Raw genomic sequence first — 23,183 nt, forward strand, 5'->3', positions numbered from 1 at the left:
TTTTAGCTGCTGGGATTGCGGAGGTATCTCAGCTCCTTGCCATACTCTGAAACCTGGTATTTCCCTGCAGTGTAAGTTCATAGATATCACAGAATCACAGAATATTTGGGTTGGAAAGCACTTCTGGAGATGGTCTAGTCCAACCCCCTGCTCAAAGCAGGGGCAGTTACAGCAGTTCAGGACCATGTCCAGTTGGGTTTTGAGTATCTCCAAGGATGGACACTCAAGTTGGGGTGTTTTTTTCATGCTTAACTATAAGTATTTGCTTCATCCTCTGTGGCTTAAAGTGATCATAAGCATGGACCAACAGTTAAACTGCTCCTTGAACGCCTGGTGGAAGCTGGAACTGCCTCCTAGGTCTGACTCCCGGAGAGGGAAGAAGCAGGCTGAGAGAAAGGGGGGAACAGAAGAGATAAATGATATCTCATTTTCATGGACTGTGTTGTTTTTCATCAAGTTTTTCAGGAGCTGCGGCCAAGTGTCCCAAGACCATTCCCAGCCTGGAGGGAGCAGGTACCATCACTGAGCTGCCTCTGTCAGCAAATGGCTACAAGCAGAAGAAAAGATGCACCAACACGCCTACGCTGTGCCTCGATGATGAATTCCTTTGAACAGAGGCTTGTGCAGCACCCAGCATAGCAGAAGACTGGTTTCTTGGCTACATCTGCACCATGAGGGACCCTGAGAGATGTTCCCAGCTTTCTTGGAGGGAGCCGGGATGCGGCCAGGGCACATATGGGGACATGGGCATCCCCAGATCAGGTGTAACCCCACGTAACATATAAAGTCCACATAATAAATTGCCAACATTACAGCTCTGACATTGTACCACACTAAATAATGCAGAAGCATGTTTGAGAAGCAGGCAGTAATTATAACCGAAGCAGAGAAACCATCTAGGGAAGGAGTGTTATCTTTACAGATAAAATCAGTAATAAATGCTACTGCATTCATAAATAAAAATCAGTCTGGAAACAAACCCTGAGTGGTGTCATGGAAAGTTCACAGCAATCGACAGCTTCATGGCTCCTTCCTGCTCCGTGTGCCTTCACTCGGAGGCTTTAAAGGCTTTAGAAAGCTTTCCCTTCACTCAGACTCGGTTTTAATTGGAAATATAAAGCAATACAAACCAGTAAACAAACAGGCATTGGGGTCCGGGAAATGAGAGTCTAAATCTGTCCTGGTTTTTATCAGGTTTTACAAAGCAGCGCTCAGGGTGTATAAACCATGGGCCCTGACAAGGGTTTGGAGGGAACAATGTGAAATATATGAAGGGAAGAAAAGGGCAAATACGTTGGACTGGGGGGTGAAAGAGTCATGCTGTGAAAAATTGCCTGAAATAATCTGCTGTGAAGGTTGCTGTGATTTTCTGCCTTGTCCTCCAACTTGCTTGCACACATGTTTTGGGGTCTTGTGTTCATCGCATTTCCCAGCCCGGCTCCTACGTGCTGGCCATTGCCTGCAGATCCGCATCCCATCCTGGCGCCCGAGCAGCTTTGCAGACATGGGGTACAGCTCCATGAACCCCAACGCGACATGGTTGGTGAAGAAGGGTAAAAAAAACAATCCCAGGACCCCTCTGGGAAAGATAATTCAGGCGAATCTAACTGTGAGTTTTCTCCCAGCTGGCCAACACCCAAAATGCCTCCCTCCCTCCCTCCTCCCTCGGTTTTGCTCAGACAGTGCCGCTTCGTCAGTTGCTTTGCTCCAAGCCCATCAGCTGTTTTTTTTTCCAAAGACTTTGCGTGGTTTTGCTTTTTGATGTGATGCTGATACCGTCTGCCGCACTCATTTTTCCACGGTCTGTAAGTCATCCCAAAAATTCCTCAGTGCCCATTGAACTAATGGGGCTGACCTGACGCACGCAGAGCTCATAGCGATAAAAGCCAATTACAAAACCAAGAATTATTTTAAATGGGTTTCTGATTCTGGGTACCTGGCCCAGGAGACAGCCTCGGGCAGGGTTGAGAGGTATGAACACAGCTTGCCAACCTCTGCTGGGAAACCTGTGCTGGAAAGGCTGGGTAATACTTTTTGCTCTGAAAAAAACCCTGAACCTCTTGAACTTCACATTTTTCCCTTCTCCTCCCAGCTCAAATCCCAGCCTCAGCTCTGCAAACCCAGTGGGACTTTGGCCAGGAAAGGGCAGAGTTTTCCCCAAAGGCCCCAGTCCTCCAGCTCCGTATTTATATTCAGAAGAGGCTGGTTGGATACCCTTGTGCTGGGCGCCTGCTGGGAAACAGTCACAAAGAACTGGAGTACTTGGCTGTTGGTCTTTTTTGAAAGCTGAGCATAAATTTTCTTTTTCTGCTGGTTGATGGTTTTGTTCTTTGCAGTGAGATAAAAGCATTCTTTGCCTGCAAACCTGGTGCTCCCATAAATGGCCGCATCCTCTGCCAGTTCCCATCAATGCTGGGTATGGTTAAAGGCGGCTCCACTAACACGTATCTCCCAGGGGTCTCTCTGGCATGGCAGAGTTATGGGTTTGCAAACACAAGGCTGACATATCTTCTGGATTTTTCCAGCCCCACCACTCCAAAATGTCCACAGACACAATAAAACATCATAATAGATAGAATGTTAAAAATTCCTAAGTTCCCAAATCCCAAACTCTGAAGAAAATGTTGATCCAGCATTGCAAACCTCAGATGTTCAACTGCACGGACCCCCTGAAGCCAGAAGATTGGCTTTCTAATCACGTAGATACCTAAAGACCTTTTATCTTGCTTTGTGGCTTCTAAAGCCCTCTGTATTTCTGCTTCAGTCCTTTTCTTGGCACCTAGATGGGCCAGAAATCTGCGTTTGGTATTGACAGTGACCATTACAGCAGTGCAGTGTTGACTCTGGTCCTGCAGTGCTTCTGGTAACACAACATGGTGAAGAGCCGAGTACAGCAAGAAGAGTAAGATATGGAAGAATAGTTATATGGTGTAAATGAAATGATGCCAAATGACACCACTTGAAGATCCAAATATCTCAAAGGTCTTGACAGCAATCCTGAGATGGGTGGGATTCATCTCAGCAGAGTTTTAGGAGTCTAGAAAGTGGATGTGTCCACTTGAGCTCATCAGTCCTGGTTCTCTGGAGAGCCAAAAGAATGAAATGGGCACTTCAAGGGTGCAAATAATTCGCCTCAATTTAGACATCTTTTTCCGACTTCTCCCCAAAAGTGGGCAGATTACAACCATCAGCACATCTCACTCTGAACGTCATCGGTTCCCTCTCCAAAATGTCAGGGGAGTCACAGCAAGGAGACCCTGACCAGTTCGTAGAGATCAGCCACTATCTCTCTCTGTTTCTGTCTTATAGGAAGCAAATTCCGGATTGTTAGGGGCTCTCTGCTCTTCAGAAGACTCATTAGCACCTGAACTAGCTCATCTCCAAAGGGAAAGAAGAAAAAAATTGGGGGAAAAAGGCAGCAGGCTCTTAACTGTTCTCAAGCTACTCCTATGTGCCAAGACCACTCCATCTCCAGTATTGTTTACACTGAAATAAAAGCTGAACAGTGTCAGATCTTAAAATAACTTGCTGTTTGTGGAGCAGGAAAACCAGGGTCAGGGAAGTTTGGAACAAATTTAAAGAGGCAGGATCACTATGGGATGAACTGGAACTCAGGCAAGGAGGCATTCAGATGCATCTGAAGTTCAACCATGAGCCTGGTGCAAAGTGAGTTGGGGTCTCTGGGTCTCCCCCATCCATTCCAGCAAGGCTAGGTCAAGCCTGTGGCTGAGACATGACATCTGCATTTGTCCACCCAGAGTGAATCTGCAGCCACGGCTGTTTCCCTTGTTAGGAAAACTCAGCACATGGTAGAGAAGGATGGGTGGGACTGACCCAAATGCCCTTGAGACATGCAACTAGTGAGTCTAGATGTGACTTACGGTGTTTTAAAAGAAGGTGCTCCATGATGCTGAGTACAGAAAGCATTGATGGGAACGCTGAGGAAAAGGCTACATCTATATGGATGGTAGGACATCGGGTGAGAGGAAAGGGCTCAAGGCTCAAGGACTCCACATTGTTGCCCCAACGCAGGCCACCTTCGAGTCTCAAATGGGGCAAGAGACATTAGATCTTTACATAGGTGAACAAGACATAGGAAGGTGGGATACATGGAGAGAACCCAACCAGATCTGCCCCATCTACCCCATGGATCAAGCTCTACTCAACAGTAATCTTGTTCATTGCTTGTCATGGAGTGTTGTACTGTCTGCCAGAGGACAGATTGGCCTCCAAGTGAGCTGATATCCAAACACAACCCATACCAGAGCTTAAAGATGAAGTCAAGACAATTGACTTGGGTCAGCCAATGGTGAAGAGTCAAGTCCAGGCCCAGCTTGAGGGCACAAGGCTCCGACGGGGCTGCCTGCTTGGCTGCTCTTAGGTGGCAACGCTGCCTGCAGATACCGAAACACAGCTCATCAGGGCCCGGGTGCTTTCAGAAACACAAGGACACCCCTGTATCTCCCTCCTTGCCCCCACTTCTCAGCTCCTGGCATGCTCCCTGGCCCGGTGCAGGGCTTGCAACTCCTCCAGGGTGCGAACAGGGACGGAAGGAGGCGTGTGCCAGGCACAATAGCAAGGAAGTACCTGGCCTTGCGGCAGTCATTGGTGTTTCCCCTCTGCTTTGGTTCTGCCTGGCCATGGCAGAGGCAGCAGCAGCAAGAACGCAGGGGCTGCCCCAGGGCCATCACCTTGCCTGGGCTCCCTGGTGCCCCGCTCCTGCATGCAGGGGTAGTGAACACCGGTGATTCAGGGCTATTTGGGGGAGGTGGGTGGTATATGACATGAAAAAGCATCTTTTTACTCTAATCTTGCTATCTGCAGCCTCTTGAGCTTTAGGGCAGCTCCTGTCCTCCCAACAAGTCTTCAGGGGTATCTTTGTGCCATCCAGCCCACTTCGAGCTCCCTTTGCTCAGCAAATGTTCATGCAAACATGGCTGCAAGGAACCGACGGGGCGAGCAGCATTGCTAGTCTGATGCTGGGAGCAACACATCTTTTGGGGAGAAGCGAGGAGGGAGCAAGAGCAGCCATATGGGCTCACAGCACAGACTTATGGGCAGTCCGTGTGAGCAGGCAGCAGGCTGGGGAGCAACCAGCCAGTGATCCATCTGGGACCCCCAGCCAAAGCAAGTCAAGTGCATTGGAACAGGCTGCCTAAGGAGGTGGTGGAGTCCCCATCCCTGGATGTGTTTAAAAAATGTGTAGATGTGGCACTTCAGGATATGGTTTAGTAGGAATGGTGGTGTTGGGTGGATTGTTGGACTCGATGATCTTAGAGGTCTTTTCCAACCTATGATTCTATGATTCTAGGATTAAGTGGGTGCTAAAGCAATAAATTTGCTCTCATGGGCTGGAAGGGGGTAACCAGTGGAGGGCCTGGGGCAGCATATATCCAAAGAGGCCCACAGGGGAGATCGTGCATATGGGATGTAGGAAGCCTCATTGATGTGAGTGGAAAGTCACTGGTGTCTGGGGGCTGCTCTAGCAAACTCTGCTGGAGTGAGTGTGGCTGAGTTGGAGGAGAAAGGAGAGACACTCAGCTCTCCATTAAACATTAATGCTCGGCCCTGACTTGCACTTGATGAGACGGTAAAAGCCTCGGGATTGCTGGGGATCGATCCCAGCTGCGATGTGAAACACCGGCACTGAGCTTTGGAGATGGAGCAAGGAGTGACCCAGAGCCCGGGACCTCCCTGGCACAGCCCCCTGGCAGAAAGCAGAGAAATAAATAAAACAAATACAGTCCTAGATGAAAACAAAACAGATGACAGGGCAGGGCTGGGTGGGAGATGCCACTGCTGCCAGACACAACCCATCGAGGCAGCAGACCAGTGCCATTCCTTTCCCACGCCCCGCTGACCCTCTCCAAGCCTTGAGCTCAGAGCAAGGACATTTACTCACCCACAAATGTTCCCTTTCTTGCTTCCATGGCTGGGTTAAACCTCTAGCACAGGGGAATTAATGCAGTGCATGAATAAGCTCTGAAACTCCCCTGGGTGTTTGCTCAACACCCACGAATCCAAGCCCCTGCCCCACGGAGGAGGTGGAAGAGGAGCTGCAGGGAGGTGCTCGGGGTGACACAGTAAATTGGGATACTTCGTGAAGGTATTGACCCGTCTGAAATAACTAACTTGTGCACAGAACCCCTGCAAGGACATGCTCACTGCAAGGACACACACTGGTTCATGAGAAATTAAATTAGAGGCTGCTGTCGCTGCGCCTCTGTCATGGTGGGAATGGGACAGGGCAGGGGTTTGGCTGAAGCATCAGCTCCAGAAAGGGTTAATGGCACACGAGGTATGTTTAGTGGGATTTGGTATTTTTTTTAACTCCAACAAACAAAGCATATGAGAAAATCCAGTTCACAGCTGAGCCCTGGCTGCCTGCCCACTAGGGCAGGGAAAATGCAAATGGTTCGAAATACCCCCGCGCCTGCGCTTCTCCCGCAGCCCGGGGCTCAGGGTCCCCGGCACGTCTCCCCTCATCGTATCTGAATCGGCCGAGGTGGCAGCGGTGCAAATTGCAGTGTAAAAGCAGCGCTGATCCAGGAGCAAATCTACTTTCCTCGAGCTGTGTCGGGCTTCCCCGGACCCGCGGAGGAGCTGGCATCCTGTGAGGCTCTGCTTGCTCGAAAATACTAATTAGCTCTCGAAGTAAATAGGTGTTAACAGAAACAAAGCACTTCGCCGCAGTCTGGGCAAACACCTTAGAGTGAATTTGATTTGCCTTCTCCCAGCAGATGTAATCACACTGCTCTACAACTATTTTCAGGTCAGGGCAGGGAATGAAGCCACGGCAGAGGCTTTGCGGAGCGGCTGCTCCTCGGCGGTGCTGGGGCAGCCGGTGGTACCTGCCATTAGGTCCCTGAGGCTGAAATGAGCTTCCTTTTGATGAACCAGATGTGCAATGCACCTGGTGATCAGCTAAACCGTAGCACGACGTTAAACTGCCCTCAACTCCATCCTATTTCTTAATCCTTAGGGTCCCCCAGTCTAGACAGGACATGAAGGACTAATGCGAAAACCAAGTGACAGAAAATTTACACTCTCCTGTCCGGTTGCAAACAGAAAGAAGCATCGAAGGTTATACATTCGTTTGGTCTTTTAATTTTTTTACCTTTTGGGAGCATGAGCAGCACCCAAGCAAGGTCCCGGTCTGGAGCAGAGGGTTTGCAGCCAGTTTGCATCACTGCATGTAGCTGATTTTGGGTTGCCTATTTACTCGCTAAATTGTGCTAAAAAGCATCTGAAAACCCATCTTTTCCCTACTGCCACAGGCAGCTGGTGAAACAGGCTTTGACTCAAACTGCCCCAAAGCTAAGGAGTTTTTCCTCCACCACTGGTGAGTTAAAAGCAAACTCATGCCCGGTGCCTGGGGCTCAGCTGATGCAGGGTATCCCTTCAAGCAGGAGGTAATTCAGCACGTGATCGCAGCTGCAGTAAACGCCTTTGCTGGTGATGGAGTGTTTCTTTGGCTGGGATGCAAATATAACCCAGCTGGCAACAGCCTGGCTTTGGGGCTGGATGCAGCAAAGCTTTTGGGTCAGCATAAAGCAGTCATGCATCCAGGAATTCACTTTTGGGCCACCCACTACAAGGAGATATTGAGGTGCTGGAGCGTGTCCAAAGACCAGAAATGAGGCTGGTGAAGGTTCTGGAGACCAAGTCTTATGAGAAGCAGCTGAGGGAACTGGGATTGTTTAGCCTGGAGAAGAGAAGGCTGAATCATAGAATCATGAAGGTTGGAAAAGACGTCTAGACCTTATTGCTCTCTACAACTACTTGAAAGGAGGTTGTAGTGAGGCAGGTGTTGGTCTTTTCTCCCACGTAACCAGCGATAGGATGAGAGGAAATGGCCTCAAGTTGTGTTAGGGGAGGTTTAGATTGGATATTAGGAAAAATTTCTTTCCTGAAAGAGTGGTCAGGTATTGGACCAGGCTGCCCAGGGCAGTGGTGGAGTCCCCATCCCTGAAGGTGTTCAAAAAATGTGTAGATATGGCACTTCGGGGTGTGGTTTAGTAGGCATGGTGTTGTTGGGTTGATGGTTGGACTTGATCTTAGAGGTCTTTTCCAACCTTAATGATTCTATGAATGAGAAGAACGAGAAAGATGTGCACAGAGGCCTGCCCGGCAGTTTCTGATCTCATTCCACCATGCTGCCCGTCTGCAAGGAGAGAGAGGTTTAGTTAATTAATTGCTACAATTAGCATGGAGCTATTCCTGCCCATGATGGTTACTTTTTCCTCTCCTTTTTGTTGCATCTGATTACTGACTCATTCATTCTCCACGGCAAAGGCTACAACAAGGCATAGAGAGGAGGCTTGAGGATGAGGGGGTGAAGTCTAAGCAAGAAATGTAAGAGGTCCCAAGCTCTATTTCTACCCAGGAAATGTCTTCCTCTCGTGCAAACTCCTCATTCTCTCCCATCCATCAATTCATGGCTTCAAGCAGGTGACGAAGAGGGAGCACAGCAGTTACAAATATTGCTATGATTGTTTTATGCCTCCTTCCAGCTGACCCATCAGGAAGGATGGGTTATGGGCTTATGCACCCTAATAGAGACAAGACTCCCAATGCCCATCACGCTGCAACGATCCCGCAACCTCTCTGCTCAAGCTCGAGCTGTGGGTTCTTCAAACAAACATTATCTGCTTTGGGAAACTGATTATTTATTTGCCACTACTTAGCAGGGATAGTGAAGGAAAGGTGAGTGTGGGGTCACCGCTTTGGTGAACACCGAAGCAAAGCACCAGCCCTGAATAATTCATGCTCCCTCTTTTCTGCAGCATCTGGACACATCTGCTGCGTTCGCCATCGCAGGCTTTTTCTCGGCTGACTCAGAAAACCATGCTTTGGCAGCCGAGTAGTGTTTCTAGTGGGTACTTTCCCTACAGCATTAACGAGCTGTGATTTTGTTTCAAAGAAGGATTTTTGTTCCTCTTTTGCTGATGTCACTCCATGATCCTGCAGGGAATAGCGCTCGGATCTCTGCAGCCTGACGAGCCCTGTGTGCCCTTTGGGACAGATGTACTCGCAAGCGGGAGATTGTTTTTCCTTTTGCTGCCCAGGTTTATATTTCACTGAAGTCCAGTATCGATCCCGCTGCCGCTGGGCTGAAAGCTCGTTTTACTAAATGGGAAGAAAAACAGTTCCCCCAGATGAACACATGCAAAATGGAAAATCCTGCAACAAAACAGCTCTTAAAAAAGGGGCCTGAACGATTTCACTGAACCTCGTGGACTGTGCTGCTGACATCAGAACGGCATGTAATTTATTTAGCCTGACCTTTCCCTGAAAGACTGTGCTGGTGGCGTTATCAAGGATCCTTTCCACCACTTGTACATCCATCGCCAAGGTGACGTCCCGTTTCATGCGTCAGTCAGTGCAGATCGCATCCGCGCTGCCGCGATGCTTTGTTTGCTGTCCTGCCTGACAAGCTCTTGGCAGGGTTTCAGCTCCCGCGGACGGCAGCTGCTCCATGAGGGACGAAAACAGATTCAAGCTGGATGTTATTATGGGGAGTTTCATGTAGACAGAGCACAGGACTGGAGCTCCCTGGATGAGACTGGACTATGGATAAGGTAAAGCAAAGATGCTCAGAGGTGCTATCAGGTGTAATGGGACCAGCAGGCAACTGCAGTGCTGCATCCCATGCTCGTTCCCATCCCATCTCACTCAGGATTTATGTGAGCCCTCATAGTGCCGGAGAAGTGGAGGCAGCTCACCTGTGCTCACCGCAGAGGGCTGCCAAAGCATAACCAATTTTGGATGGTGGAGCATGACCGGTGGAACAGGTCCCACCACTGCACGAAAACCACCCAGAGTTTTCCTCTCACCTCTCAGGGGTTTCCCAGCAGGTCCCAGGAGGAGATGGAGACGCAGGTGGGGAGGATGTGTCTGTCCTTCATATGAGAGCCTGTCAGCAGTGGGGGCTACCACAGCGGAGAGGGACAAGTTCCCAGTAAAGCTTCTTCCCCACTCCACCAAGGGATTGAAACCTCTGAACGAGGGGCATTTTCACTGATGGTTCCCCCAACTCTCAGAGGGACTTTGGTGGTGGATAAGGACAAAGGCTGCAGTTAACAGGTCCCTAGATCCCATGAACTTCTTATAAGAGACATAAAGGTCTACAGTTACGGGGGGAAAAATTAATTAGGTGGCTCAGATAGGCAAAGCCTGCTCTGCTTCAGATGTCAAAGGTAGGAAAGCCTCATGGAGGTTTCCCACATGTCCATCCATTTCCCACCCCAGACTTCCCAGCCTTGTGGCGGGCTTCACCTTCCTCCCACAGGTCTGATCTGAAAGAGAATCTAGGCCCTGTTGGGAGGACAGGACAGGAGATGCTCTTGGCCATGGACATGGCGCTCACGGTACCTGTGTTCTCCTCGGACTGGTTGAAGCCACAGATCTGGCAGATGCTGCGAACCCACTTGTTCATGTCGTCCTCGGTCTCGGCCACCAGGTAGAAGGTCCTGTCACTGGTCTTGATGTCGAAGATGTAGCTGTCTTGCAGCTCCTTCTTGTTGAAGGTCAGGCCCGCATCCACTTGCTCGCAGAAATTGAGGTTGATTACACGCAAAGGTTTCTTGGAGTGGTCATTTTTGTAGTATTCCAGGACGTCGGGGTCGCCACTCATCCGACCGCTGCGCAGGACGAACCAGCGTTTCTTCCATGCCTGAAAGCAAGAAGAGAGGAAGCATGAACCCCATTGCTCAAGAAACTACCACCAAGTACATGGTTACACGGATGGAGATGACAGCGCTGCACCTCGGGATGCTCTGGGATGCTCTTAAGGACATCCCTGCAAGAAGTGCACAGTATCAGCTCAGTTCATCAGTTCAGTAGTCAAATTCCACTGGTTACCTGGGAGAATTAAACACCAAAATATCATTGTAGCTTAAGGTGACTCCACAAGTGCTAGTTTTGAGGCTTAGAGCAACTTTGCTCCTACCCTGCAGCCCAGCTGCACTCCCAGGATGCAAACACCCTTCACTCCTTGATGCGAGGTGTTCTGTAGGACCACATTACTGGCAATCCCAGTGCTGAAATGCCTTCCAACAGCTGGGAGGAGCTCAGGCGCTTTGGACACGGCACACTGGGTATCCTGCCCTTCAGAGAAATGCTTGAGAGCATCATAGGGCATGTCTGCAGATACCGACCATGCCAATATCATCTCTGTTTAAATACCAGGGTAGAAAGGCTAATAAAATCAACGGGGAACTGGTTTGGCTTTTTAAATATCAGGAATAATGCCAGGGAGACCCATGGAGAATCCAAGCTTCATTTGTTTTTCAGCATCTTCTACTCCCCAGTACATAGGAAACTCCATAGCAAAGGAAAAGGTTATCATTGATTCTTCCGAGTGCTGCTGATGGCAGCCCCAAACGACCAGGGGAACGGACTCAGGGGGTCACGGTGCTTGAAGCAAACTGCCAAAATAAATGTCAGCCATCAGCCCTGGCGCTGGGAGCTGCGGCCCCCCCTGTTCTCCTCTCCCCATGCCAAATGCGGTTGGGAGCCCACAGGCCGGGGAATAGCCACAACGATAACGTGCTAAATGCTACGACTTCTATTACACAGAGAATCATGCAGGTGTAACTCCCCATCCCATGGGCTGGAGAGGGTTTTTTGTTGGAGGTGGGCTCTGCAGGAGCATCCTGGTGTCTGCGGGACGGATGCACAGGGTGAGGGACCACCTTGAACTGCTCCCCATCGCAGAGCTGTGCTGCCTTGCAGAGGGCTCAACTCCCATGGCGTATGGAAGGGAAGGACAAAGTCTAAGCATAGTCCTTAAACATCTGCTTTTGTTCAGGCTCCCTCTGAAGGCAGTGAAGGTCTGAGAGGTGCACAAACAACGTGGGCTGGATGTGACCCATGCAGATGAGTGGGGTGATGTGGCTATTGCCAGTGCTCCTGCATTACCTGATGCAAACCGAGGTTTGCACCAAAGGACACCAAGGGAGGGGATGCAATTCCCACCATCCTGCTCCGGCCATGGATATTTGCTTGTTTTATGAACTTTACCTTTATTATTTATTTCAAAAATCACCAGTTTCTGGGTTCATGTGGTTGTGAGAGGTTGGGTCATGAGGAAGCACATGATGTCCCTAAGAAGGAAGAACCAACAGCCACAAACATCTTCAGCAACCCAAGAGAGGCAGCAAGGCAAGCATTGTGCTGGGGCTTCCATGATGCTCCCTGGGAGGTGACTACAGCTTTTGGCGACTGGGCATGTGCTAGATCTCAGCCACTCAACTGCACCAGGATCCCACAATTTTGTAGAATTTGGTGGCTGAAATATGGATAAGAAATCCCTGTGATATTTTCTCTGAATGGTCCTATTTGCACCGTACTTCTCAAAGGCTTAAAAATAGCTTTTGTTGCTGTCTTTGAGATTTGTAACCAAATTAGTTTTGCACTAATTCTCATACTGGCTCCCGGTGCCAGGAAAGCAACTTCCAAATGCAGCAGAGCAGCAAATTGCTTAGTAAGAGGACGTGTGAGGCTGGCAGATTTTGGTTTCATCTGGGAGATGTTCATCCACTTCTCATCAAAACGTCCACTTTTACACAAAAAAACCCCACACACAGTAGAGCTGCATCCATCTGGGAGGGAAAAAATCCAGTTTCACCAGGCAGCAGCAATAATTTGCTGGTCCATCTCCTCAGAATGGATCACCCAAATAATTGGGAAAAAAACCTCATGATCATTTTTTTCTAGCTTCAGGTAGAAAATGTCCCATTAGCTTCTTTCTATTAACACTGAGCCATTTCTTTGCAGCCGCTTGGAAGGACAAAGACATGGGCACACATCAGCAAGGGGGTCTGAAAGGAGATCAAGTTGTGCAACCAGATGAACCACCACCTGAATGAAGACATGTCCTACACCGGTTCTTGCTACCTGACTGGTCGCTTTCCAACCATTCGGATCCGAGCCTTGCAGCATCCCTTCACATCTGAGAAACTGGATTAATAAAACCCCAAAGTACAGAAACTAGACTGCAGAATTTAGAGCTTTCATGAAAAAAACAGGAGGAAATGCTGCAAGCAAGGCCAACGATGCCACCACAGCTTCCCTTTTTATTGCCAATGCGAGAACCACAGCTTCTCTAGTTCTCTTTGGTCTGTCTGGTAGCAATGGAAAGTCCCATGCAGTTAATATTTGTCAGAGAAAACAGTATAACACATGCAGTTTGGTAGTATTGGGGAAGTCCTAACATAAGCTGGTTACAAAAGAACTGCTCTTGTCAGGGCAAAATTTCTTGGGAAGCTTCAGGAGCTGGAGTTATCACTGGAGAGTGGGACCCTTGAACAGGACAACAGCCCCACCAACCTGGAATGACCGCCCTGTCCACCTCTGCCTGGTGCCCTCCTGATGATCAAGAGTCGCTGCTCTTCATCTAAAACAGCTTCTGACCGAAAAAACAGCTCACAGCACCACCTCTGGACCTGCCTGTCCTGAACAGGCGGCTGCAGGCAGCACAGCTCGATGCATCTCCCACTGCACGTCCCTGCAGCAGGACCAGCCATTCCTGCCTCCTAAGATCAGCTTCTGAGCCACAAGAATAAGCATTGACGGTTAGAAGAGAATGGAAGGAAATAATAAAGAAATAGCCAGGAAACTTCCTATTTTTGAGGAGATTTTCCCTGTTTCTTTGAAGTTTTGAGCACTGAGCTCAGCAAGTGTATGTTAGTTCTTCCCTGTGGATGTGCTATGTCTCTGTTAGGAAAAGGGCTCAGCTTGAGTTTGCCAGGCTGGGGCTGCTCTTGGAGCATCTCATGGCCTTAATGGACCTTGCTTCAACATATAGCGATACATGGCAAAGGACACGCAGCCTGCAGCACACTGCCCATCCTCCTGGGACACCTACTTCCCCATTCAAAGCTATCAGTATCATCGAAATCTTCCATGTTCAGGCCTCCCTAGAATATCACCTTCCTGCAAGAGGATGATTCAAGGGTCTACTGACCACCAGCTGCGACAGCAGTAGGATGCATAGGATCCATCTGTGCGTGGCAGTCGGAGCCCATGCCAAACCAGAGGAGGATGCACCTCCATGTGAACCTCCGTGCTCTGCTGCCATGTTTCCAAGACCTTCTCCTACCACGGGGCTGTGGTGGCCAACACGCGTCTCCTCCTCCACCTGAATTTTCCTTCTCTCCTTGTTTTCTGTTTCTTCCTGGCTCCTTTGAAGCCCCCGTCGCTGTCAGCCTGCCGAAACACTGTGTCTCACCGCCACGTGGTGTGAGCCAAGGGCTGTGTTTGTTTAACAGTTTTATAACGTAGAGAGGCCAACAGCTTAACAGCCATAAAATAGTGCCTTTGCGGCACAAATTTCCAGCTGTGTGGTCCGTTGCCTGCACCAGGTTTTTTGCCGTTAAATTACAGCTGCTAAAGGCCCTTAATATCATTGAGAAATATTTTGATGCTTGGCAAGTACTTCTTTTAAAGACTTTAACATTAAAAAAAAAATGCCCATCATGCTGCCAGTGCTATGTAAATCCTCCCCAGGTACCAAGAACCATGACTGCCACTTGATTGCTTTCCACCTTAGCAGCACAGTGCAAGGTAAAGTTTACAAATCTGACTACTTTGCAGCTGGATGCTACCCGGAATTGGTTGTTTCATGGGCTGGAGCGCTGGGTTTGGCAGAGACAACTGGTTGGTTTTTTGGCTGGAGCATCCCTGCAGCCCTGGGGAGCTCAGGTTGTGGTTGGGACTTTCCCGTCCCCTCTGCTGGGTGACGAACCAGGAGAACCCAGCTGGAGAGGTGACTGCTCTTGAGCAACCAGCTCATGGGAGATCTTCTGATCGCACCACGAGTGAGGTCCCTCATGGTCTCTGTGGCTGTCCTGATGGCAAAATGCTGTGACAGAGCTGGTGGCATCAGCACAGAGTGCTCACAATGTCCCTTGTCAGAGAACCTGGGGACTCCAAGTGCAATGAAGGATAGGTCAGAGAGAATTTTACTGTCACACATGTAGCATATATAGGGATAGGGGAAGGGAAGGGGGGGGAGGGGACGGGAGGGGAGGGAAGGGAAGGGCGAAGGGAGGTGAGGAGAGGGGAGGAGAGGTGAGGAGAGGGGAGGGAAGGGAAGGGAAGGGAAGGGAAGGGAAGGGAAGGGAAGGGAAGGGAAGGGAAGGGAAGGGAAGGGAAGGGAAGGGAAGGGAAGGGAAGGGAAGGGAAGGGAAGGGAAGGGAAGGGAAGGGAAGGGAAGGGAGGAGAGGAGAGGAGACGGGACGGGACGGGACGGGAAGGGAAGGGAAGGGAAGGGAAGGGAAGGGAAGGGAAGGGAAGGGAAGGGAAGGGAAGGGAAGGGAAGGGAAGGGAAGGGAAGGGAAGGGAAGGGAAGGGAAGGGAAGGGAAGGGAAGGGAGGAGAGGAGAGGAGACGGGAAGGGAAGGGAAGGGAAGGGAAGGGAAGGGAAGGGAAGGGAAGAGAAGAGAAGAGAAGAGAAGAGAAGAGAAGAGAAGAGAAGAGAAGAGAAGAGAAGAGAAGAGAAGAGAAGAGAAGAGAAGAGAAGAGAAGAGAAGAGAAGAGAAGAGAAGAGAAGAGAAGAGAAGAGAAGAGAAGAGAAGAGAAGAGAAGAGAAGAGAAGAGAAGAGAAGAGAAGAAGAGAAGAGAAATATATATTTCCCAGGAAATCTCTCTGCCCTGCTCCTTTTCCTCCTGCTGCCACCTTTGTCCCAGGGAGCACAGCCCACCACCAGTGTGAAACAAACCTTCCAAAATCGGATCTGACATAAATCACAGGATCTAATCTGAGCTGGCAGGCAGGACGAGCGACCTAGCTGTGACATTGGGCAAATTTCTCACACCAGGTTGAAGTCAGGGACTGAGTGATTCGAGCAGGAAACCCCACGGCGGGGCAGGCAGGCACTTGTGTCCCAGATTTGTCCAGAGCCAGAGAAGCCCTGGGCACAGGACGGCTCCTGTCATTGCACCCATGGCTACCAGCCGCTGATGAGGATGCCACCATGCCCACGGAAAGCCCTGAGGTTGTCCCAGCCCCACATGCCCCCAGTTTTCATTCTGCAATACAGAGTGGCATTGCACCCCATCAAGCACGTTCTCCCTCCGGCTCTTGGCACATCTGATGTGGCAGAGAGGAACTCATGCTCCAGGAGCACGTGAGAAGGACCATAATGTCTGGAAAGGTCTCATTGTTCTTCCCAGCCACCGTGTCCCCTTGCTCTCCCCTCCTGGCTGCCACCACTTTTGCCATCCTGGCAAGATCTTCCCTGGGAAAGGGGAATAGAGATGATGGAAATACCCTGAGACCATGTTTTGGGTGGCTTGGCTTGCTCAGTGGTGTTATTGCTTTTGCCCTCACAACAACGATGCCGACTGCAGCCGCTGGACCGTGTTACCCTGCACCAGGGCTGACCCTGCCCTGGCCACCCTTTCCCTGCAGCCCTGCACAAGGAACATGGTCCCCTGCTGTGGCTAGTGCTACCAGCAACAGGGAGTGAAGCCCCATACGAGAGGATTGTAGAATAACCTATTGGTGACCTGTATAATAATGTTGTCTTCCTCTGTGTCCCTTGGGGCTTTTTATCTCATCTGATGGACAGAAGGATGCTGGTTTTATTATTCATGCAAGAACGCCTCTCCCCTCCCTGTGTTAGCGCTAACTCAAAGGAAATGCAGCTTGGAAGAAGATTTGCAAGCAGCCAGGCAGCCCCCCATGTCTGCTCAGGTAGCGGTTCTGCTGGCTGATTGCCCCCACAAAGCCCCAATGTCCCTGAGCCCAAGAGCAAACAGGAGCTCCCTGAGCCCCCTCCTGCCCTCCCAGACCCCCCCATGGCTCTCCAAGCACCGTCTCCTTGCCCGCTGCCTGCTCACAGCGCCTTTCGACATGACGCTGGGAACAGACGAGTCCCAGCCCTGCTCCTCTCACGCTTTGAAGGGATGGAGACTGATGCCCACTAATCACGCATCTGCCGTGCCCAAGTTCACGGTGAGTTCGTTAGCAGCATCGCTTTGGGGGAGGCTTGATTGGCAGTATTAATAACGCCGTGCTGCAGCATCGAGACCCTGCAGGGCAGAGGAAACCTTGCCGGGGTACAAGGCGGCTCTTACTCGGCTCGCTGGGGGATCGGAGGAAGTAACTATAATGCAAAAAATCCCCAACCCAGTGTGTATCTCAGGCTGTCAAATTGACCTTCCCTCCTGGGATTTTTTTCCCCACTGTCACAGGTGTAATTAGGCTTCAGAGCACGTGCTGAACTGCTACGTGCAAAATCCACCCCAGCGCAGTGTGGCCAGCGTGAGACTTCCCGCACCGAGCATCACTCATGCTTGGCTGAGACTGGGTTTTAAGGAGGTGAGGCTCAAGCAGGGATTAAAAACTATTTGCAAGAACATTTAAAAACCCTTAAGTTTCAAAACCAGCTCCTGTTATCAGAGATTTGCTGCCAGGGAAGGAAGGGGTTGGGATGGCTCAGAGCTAAAGCGACTTTGGTGTGAGCTGGAGGACCGGCTCCCCGCCACCGTGCTCTGAGAACGCGACGGGTGACAAAGCAGTGACACAATGTGGAAAACATTTCTCTCCGAATTTTTTAACGACAGTTCTCCGGTTGGAAAGATTTCAGTAGCTCAGTGCTGCATGGTCAATTTTAGGAAAATAAAGATGTCTCTCTGAACATGAGGGCGCCAACCGTGTTCCTGCTGGGATCCTGGAGTGCCCGATTAAGGATGGGGTGGAAAACAAAAATATCAAGTAGTGAGGTTGTACTTACACCACCAGACAAGCTGTGATCACCTGAAAAAGAAGAACATAGCAGAAACCCTGGAGTGGGCCAGGAGTGCTCCTGTCTGGAGGGTGTAGAGAGGATGGAGCCAAACTCTACGGGGGGATGCATGGGGACAGCATGAGAAGCAATGGGAAGGTCCCATTAGATGTAAGGAAAGGGCTTCGCAATGAGTGGTAGGACAAAAATATCCAGATGTCCATCCTTGGAGATATTCAAAACCTGTCTGGACAAGACCAGGAGCAATGTGATTTACCTCCAGAGTTGGCACTAACTTCAAGCTGGCCCCACTTGGAGCGGCAGGTTGGTCTGGAGGCCTCCAAAGGTCACTTCTGACCTCAGTTATCTCTGAATCTGAATTACTTTTCCATAATTAGATCCATCTCCCAGCAAGGAACATTGAACTTGTGGTACAGAGACCTGATGAGACCGCTCAGACCCCAAGCCCTGATGTGGGACCAGCGCAGAAATCTGCCGCGCACCCATCCTCAGCATTTAGCATGAGAAAGGGCAGCCTTGTCATTTTTTTAAGTCTCCTTCAGTAAAGCAACCTTTTCTGGGTAATTCCCCCTGCTGAAAGCTGCAAGGAGCCTTCACAAGCGGGACGGTGCTGGGAAAGCACGGGGTTCGAAGGAGCGAGCTGGAGCCCAGCTCCTGCCCCAGGGCTGGCCACGAATGGTCCACGCGCGGGGCCTCCACCATGTCCCTGCCGCCATGCCATGGATTTTGTTATCTGGAAGTATTTCCTGCTATTCAGCCCTGTTCTGTATTCTAGTCTGTTACTCCTAGCTGAAATCTCTCCCTCCGGCCCGTGGCACACCCTTTGTGGGGGGACTGGAGTGGCACCCGAAGGAGGTGCGGGCAGGTGGGTGTCCCTGCCTGGGGATGGGCAGAGCCGGTGGCTCCCCAGGGATCCGCAGGACAGCCAGTGAAAGCATGAGATGACACCACCATCGCCTCTGCCCCAAGCCCCCATCAGTCAGCCTGAGAAAAACAGCACAGCAAAAGCGACTGCGTCCTACAAAAGCAACGCTGCAGGCGATACCCTCGGGGCTCCGAAGGGATTGCAGCGAGTCTCCAGTCAACTGTTTAGTCTGGGTCCGATCCAGAAGCCAGGGCCACTAGAGGGATTTTTCACCCTTGGCCTCGAGGTGCCTTGTTTTTGGCGATGCTGGTCCCAAGGGTGACTCCTGACCCCTGCATCTGCCCTGGCTGCATCCTGACTCGACGCTGGGGCAGCCGCAGGGTGATGGCACTGCCGTATCGCCTCGCTGGGCACAAGCACTCGGCTCTGCCGCACGAGCGATGAACGGAGAACAAAGCTGCGTCGTCCTCGTCCCCTGCCGTCACGGTGAGGCTGGCTTGCACCTCGCTGCCTCTTTGGAGGCTGATATGGACAAGAGGCTGTGACAACCAAACAGGATGCCCCAGCAGCTTGTTATGCAATATTATATTTATCGTAGATATTATGATACTACAGTTATATATATTTTACATGATGCACATCAAGACTGGTGCTTCTCAAATCTGTTTGCAAGACCCAGACACCACCATTGAGTACACGCAACCCTATGGAGATGAGCAAGAGCCGACCAACCCACTGGGGTAGGTCAGCTCACGCCACGCAAGCAAGCCAACAGCGAGAAAGGAGTTTACTTTGCTTTTTCAACTTTGGGTTTCTGGAAGAAAAAGCAAACTGCTCAGAGATTTTTTTTTTTTTCTCTCCTGAGATTTTGGTATCAGGCCTTGATAAGCGCTTTCCCGGCCATTACACAAGCAGGGCTGGACATGGGAACGCGGCATGAACAAATGACTCTGAGCACAGCACTTTGATAACTGAGTTTTTCTAGGTTTCTGGCCTCTGCAAGAGCAAAATAAATCCCACAGCACTGTCAGCAGTTTCCCTTCCCTTGCCCCTAGCTTTGGGCTACCCCAAATTGCTACCCCAGGAGTAGGGATCTGCCCCAGAAAAGCCAAACACGGTGCTGGATCCTGCCATGGAGCCTGCCCCAGACCTTCTTGGTGAACATACGCCAGTCTCTGCCCACACAAAACGCACTGCAGGGATGCTTTGCCCATGAGCACCCAGCAATGGGCTTCACGGGGAAAAACGCATCACTGCTCATCTCCTCTCTGCCTTCTCCTGGAGGCTGTGGTTGCTCTCCCACCCTGTGTCACCTCTTGCCAGCCCTCTGTGATGTTCAGGAAGACGCTCAGGAGAGAACAAGGTTTGCTTTCACCAGGCTTTGGCTTGGCTGTGAGGTATTTTCCAGGCAGGGCATTGTGTTTTTGTTTTTTTTTGTCCCACATCCATGAGCATCCATGAGCCCCAGAGGGAGACAGGGAAGAGGCTGCTATCATAAACTGGCTTCCCAGCCAGTGAACCCTTTCCAAATCCCGAATGCTGTTTGTGTTTCAAAGCAAAACTGATTTAAAACAATGCTTTTGAACAAAGAAAAGAATCTGAAAAAGCTAGTTTGAGGCTTAGTTTCAATCATTTGGAGACAGGCACCTTTGTCAGCTCTAGGAGTGAATGCCGTAATTAAACTGCTCTGCCCTCAATCTCTCAGGCAATGGCAGATGGAAATACAGATGGACACAGAGGTGGACAACAGGAATGAGAGGTGTGTCAGGACACTTCCCCCTTCCCTTGGCAGGCTTCCTTCACTTAAAGGCTGCAGAAAAAGGGTATTACAAGGTGATACCGAACCTCTTCTGAGCTTAACAGGCTCTATGCACAGCAAAAAAATCACCATCCCCTGTTTGGTTTGAGGTGATGAGCTGGAGGTGTTGTGGGGCTGAAGATCATATTAAAGTGTCAGGAAGTTTCTCCTATCATCTACAGAACTGGTCTCTTGGTTTCTCTGGCTTGTAGCAGGATATTTGGGATAGGCTTGCCTTTCAGGGATGATTTCTGATTTTAGAAAAACTGCAAAGTTTGTTAATTTTCAGCCACTTTAATGTGCTGTCCCATTGTCTCAGTGTGTAACAATCTCCAGCTGGACTAACCTCTGCAAAAGTGAGACCATGTGACAAAACCGCGCTTCTTGAGCATCATGATGCCCTACTCCTTTTTTGATAGAAAGAGAGTTGCACCACTGGGACATCAACTGGGAGGGGAGCAAGGGGTGCTATGCTCCCAACTGCCAAAACTTCCACCTGACATACAGGAACTGGCACAGGGTCCAGTCATACAAGGCTTTGCAGAGCTTAGGTTTGCTTTGGTGAAACGCACTCCCTCAAACCTCTCTTTTTCTACCTTCCCCAACTCCTTCCCACAAACCCGCTGGAAAATAACACCAGATCCCCGGGAATATCATGGGGCTTGGGCATCCTCATGCTTTTACAAAATTCAGACCTTCATCTTTCTCTGCTGTAGCTTTTTTGTCAAGGAAACATTACCATGGTAGCCCCAACACGAGACACTACCCAAAACCTGGGCTGCTTTGTGACAGATGCTGTGAGAAACATCATTAGCTTAAGCAGTGCCAGACTGGAAGCGAAAAGGCAGATGATGAATGAAAGACAAGAGCTAACCCAGCCAGGGCTACTCAAATCTACAGCGGTGGTGAGATCCTTACCTTGCCTTCTGGCTCCCAAGCCAACAAATCACTCCCTTGACCCCTTGGCTACAATCACGTTGCCTCTATAGTCTTTGCTGCAAGGAAATTTCCCCTTTTTATGTCTATTTTATGTCTAGCTGTGTTCAGCTTGCACGTAGCTGCATGAGCTGTTTGCTCACAGCAATAATCGTATTTTGACACAAAAAAAATGTGCTCATGTCTAGGTGTTGGTTTGGGTATTTAAGCAGCTTCGACGCACCCGGATAAATACCTTTTTGGAGGAAATGAAGCCATTTATCCCTGTCCAAATGTGCTCTGACTCTAGTGGGGATGCATATGTAGGGCTACTATGGGGCTGAACCACCAGGATGCCCTCCAGTTGGTATCAGAAGAGACCTTCTGTCCCCAAAATACATGAGGCGAGAAGGAGGTTCAACACCTTCAAGCTACTGATCTGCTCTTGTGGAGGCAAGGTGCTCCCTTTTGACCATGGTGGACTTTGTGTCCTTATATAGATTATCTTCAATTAAACCCCGTTTTTTTTATGAACAGGTTAAGATTATTCAAATTTGAGAAAAGTTGCTGCAGCCTGAGCCAAACCTAGGCCTTTTGCAAAGGCAAGGGTGATAACAGCGGATTCTTAGGACTTGGCACAAATCATAATTTCGGTATGGGCTTTACAAGAGACCTGGGACTGTTGGGTGGGTGAGAGAAAGAAATGGGAACACTTTTAGTCCAAAGAGTGAGCAAATATCTTGTGAATGGGTCAGGGGCAACCATACCCAGAGACCAATATGTGCCCGCCTTGGTGATTCAGTGCTCCTCCTGTTGCAATCCCAGATGGAAAACAACACAAACACATAAGAGCACACAAGAAGCATCAGAATATATTTTAGACGAAGAGGGAAGATAAGCAGCCCTGTTGCATCTGTAAACTATGGCAAAATGAAGGAACTGGCCTGATTCGGCTCGCACTAAACTCACAGCCTCCTGGACAATCCTTTGCATCTCATGGTAGCTAGCTGAGCAACATGGGTGGCATCACAGTTTCTGGCACAAAGAGGGAAACAAGGATGATCAAAGGTCTGGAACGGCTTCTCTGCAAGGAACTATTAAGTGAGACAAGAGTCCTCAGTCTAGAAAAGAGTTGGGATAGCAGAGATGCTGAGGAAACCATCGATGGCAGGGAGAAGGTGGTGGAACTACCTACTCACTTTTGTCTAATAAAAGAATGAGAGGGCATCACAGGAAGGTAACAGGAGGCAGGCTCAGGGCACACAAAAGGAAACTTTCCTTTGGCCAACACAGAAATGACCCGTGGGACTTCTTGCTAAGGGACGTTCTGGAGGCTTCAAATTTAGCTGTCCCCAAGTAGAGACTGAACAAGATCACAGAAAAAAAACCCCAAAGGTTACTGGGCACCATCATGTGTAGCAATGGAAGTCTGCACTGAAAACTGTTGACAACAGGGAAAATATTAGGAGGAGGAGGGCGTCTTCCCTAGACACCTGCTTACAGACCACTGTGCAACATTCAACAGTAGATGGACTTGGGTTTGACACTCTACAGATGTTTAAATGTTCCAGGCTTGGAAGTAGCAAGGGAGGCAGAACTGTGCACACTGACCCTCGTGGCAGAGCCCAACCATCACGGCTGCACATGCTGCCCTGGCTTTGCTCCACGAAATGTGAGTGTGGTCGGTATTTTGGCAAGATAGAGAGGCAGGAGACTGTGAGGCCAAACACATTAAATGTGGGCAAAAGTGAGAAATGGAGTTGAAAGCTCCTACGAGAAAGACAGCTCCATGGAGACCAGCACCAATGGCACTCAATCACCCGTGGGCTGGTTTCTCATGGCTTAGCTGA

At 49.9% G+C, this 23,183-nt stretch overlaps 1 protein-coding gene across 1 annotated transcript in view; it reads right to left on the minus strand.

Moving 5' to 3' along the window:
* Positions 1-23,183, minus strand: part of GAB2 (GRB2 associated binding protein 2) — a 103,101-nt gene that overhangs the window by 32,918 nt on the left and 47,000 nt on the right. Inside the window, exon 2 of the mRNA XM_075416172.1 lies at positions 10,375-10,675. Within this exon, the coding sequence (XP_075272287.1) occupies positions 10,375-10,675 (301 nt within the window). The remainder of the gene's footprint in view (positions 1-10,374; positions 10,676-23,183) is intronic.

This window comes from Opisthocomus hoazin, chromosome 1 (genome assembly GCF_030867145.1).
Source record: "Opisthocomus hoazin isolate bOpiHoa1 chromosome 1, bOpiHoa1.hap1, whole genome shotgun sequence".
Taxonomy (NCBI): domain Eukaryota; kingdom Metazoa; phylum Chordata; class Aves; order Opisthocomiformes; family Opisthocomidae; genus Opisthocomus; species Opisthocomus hoazin.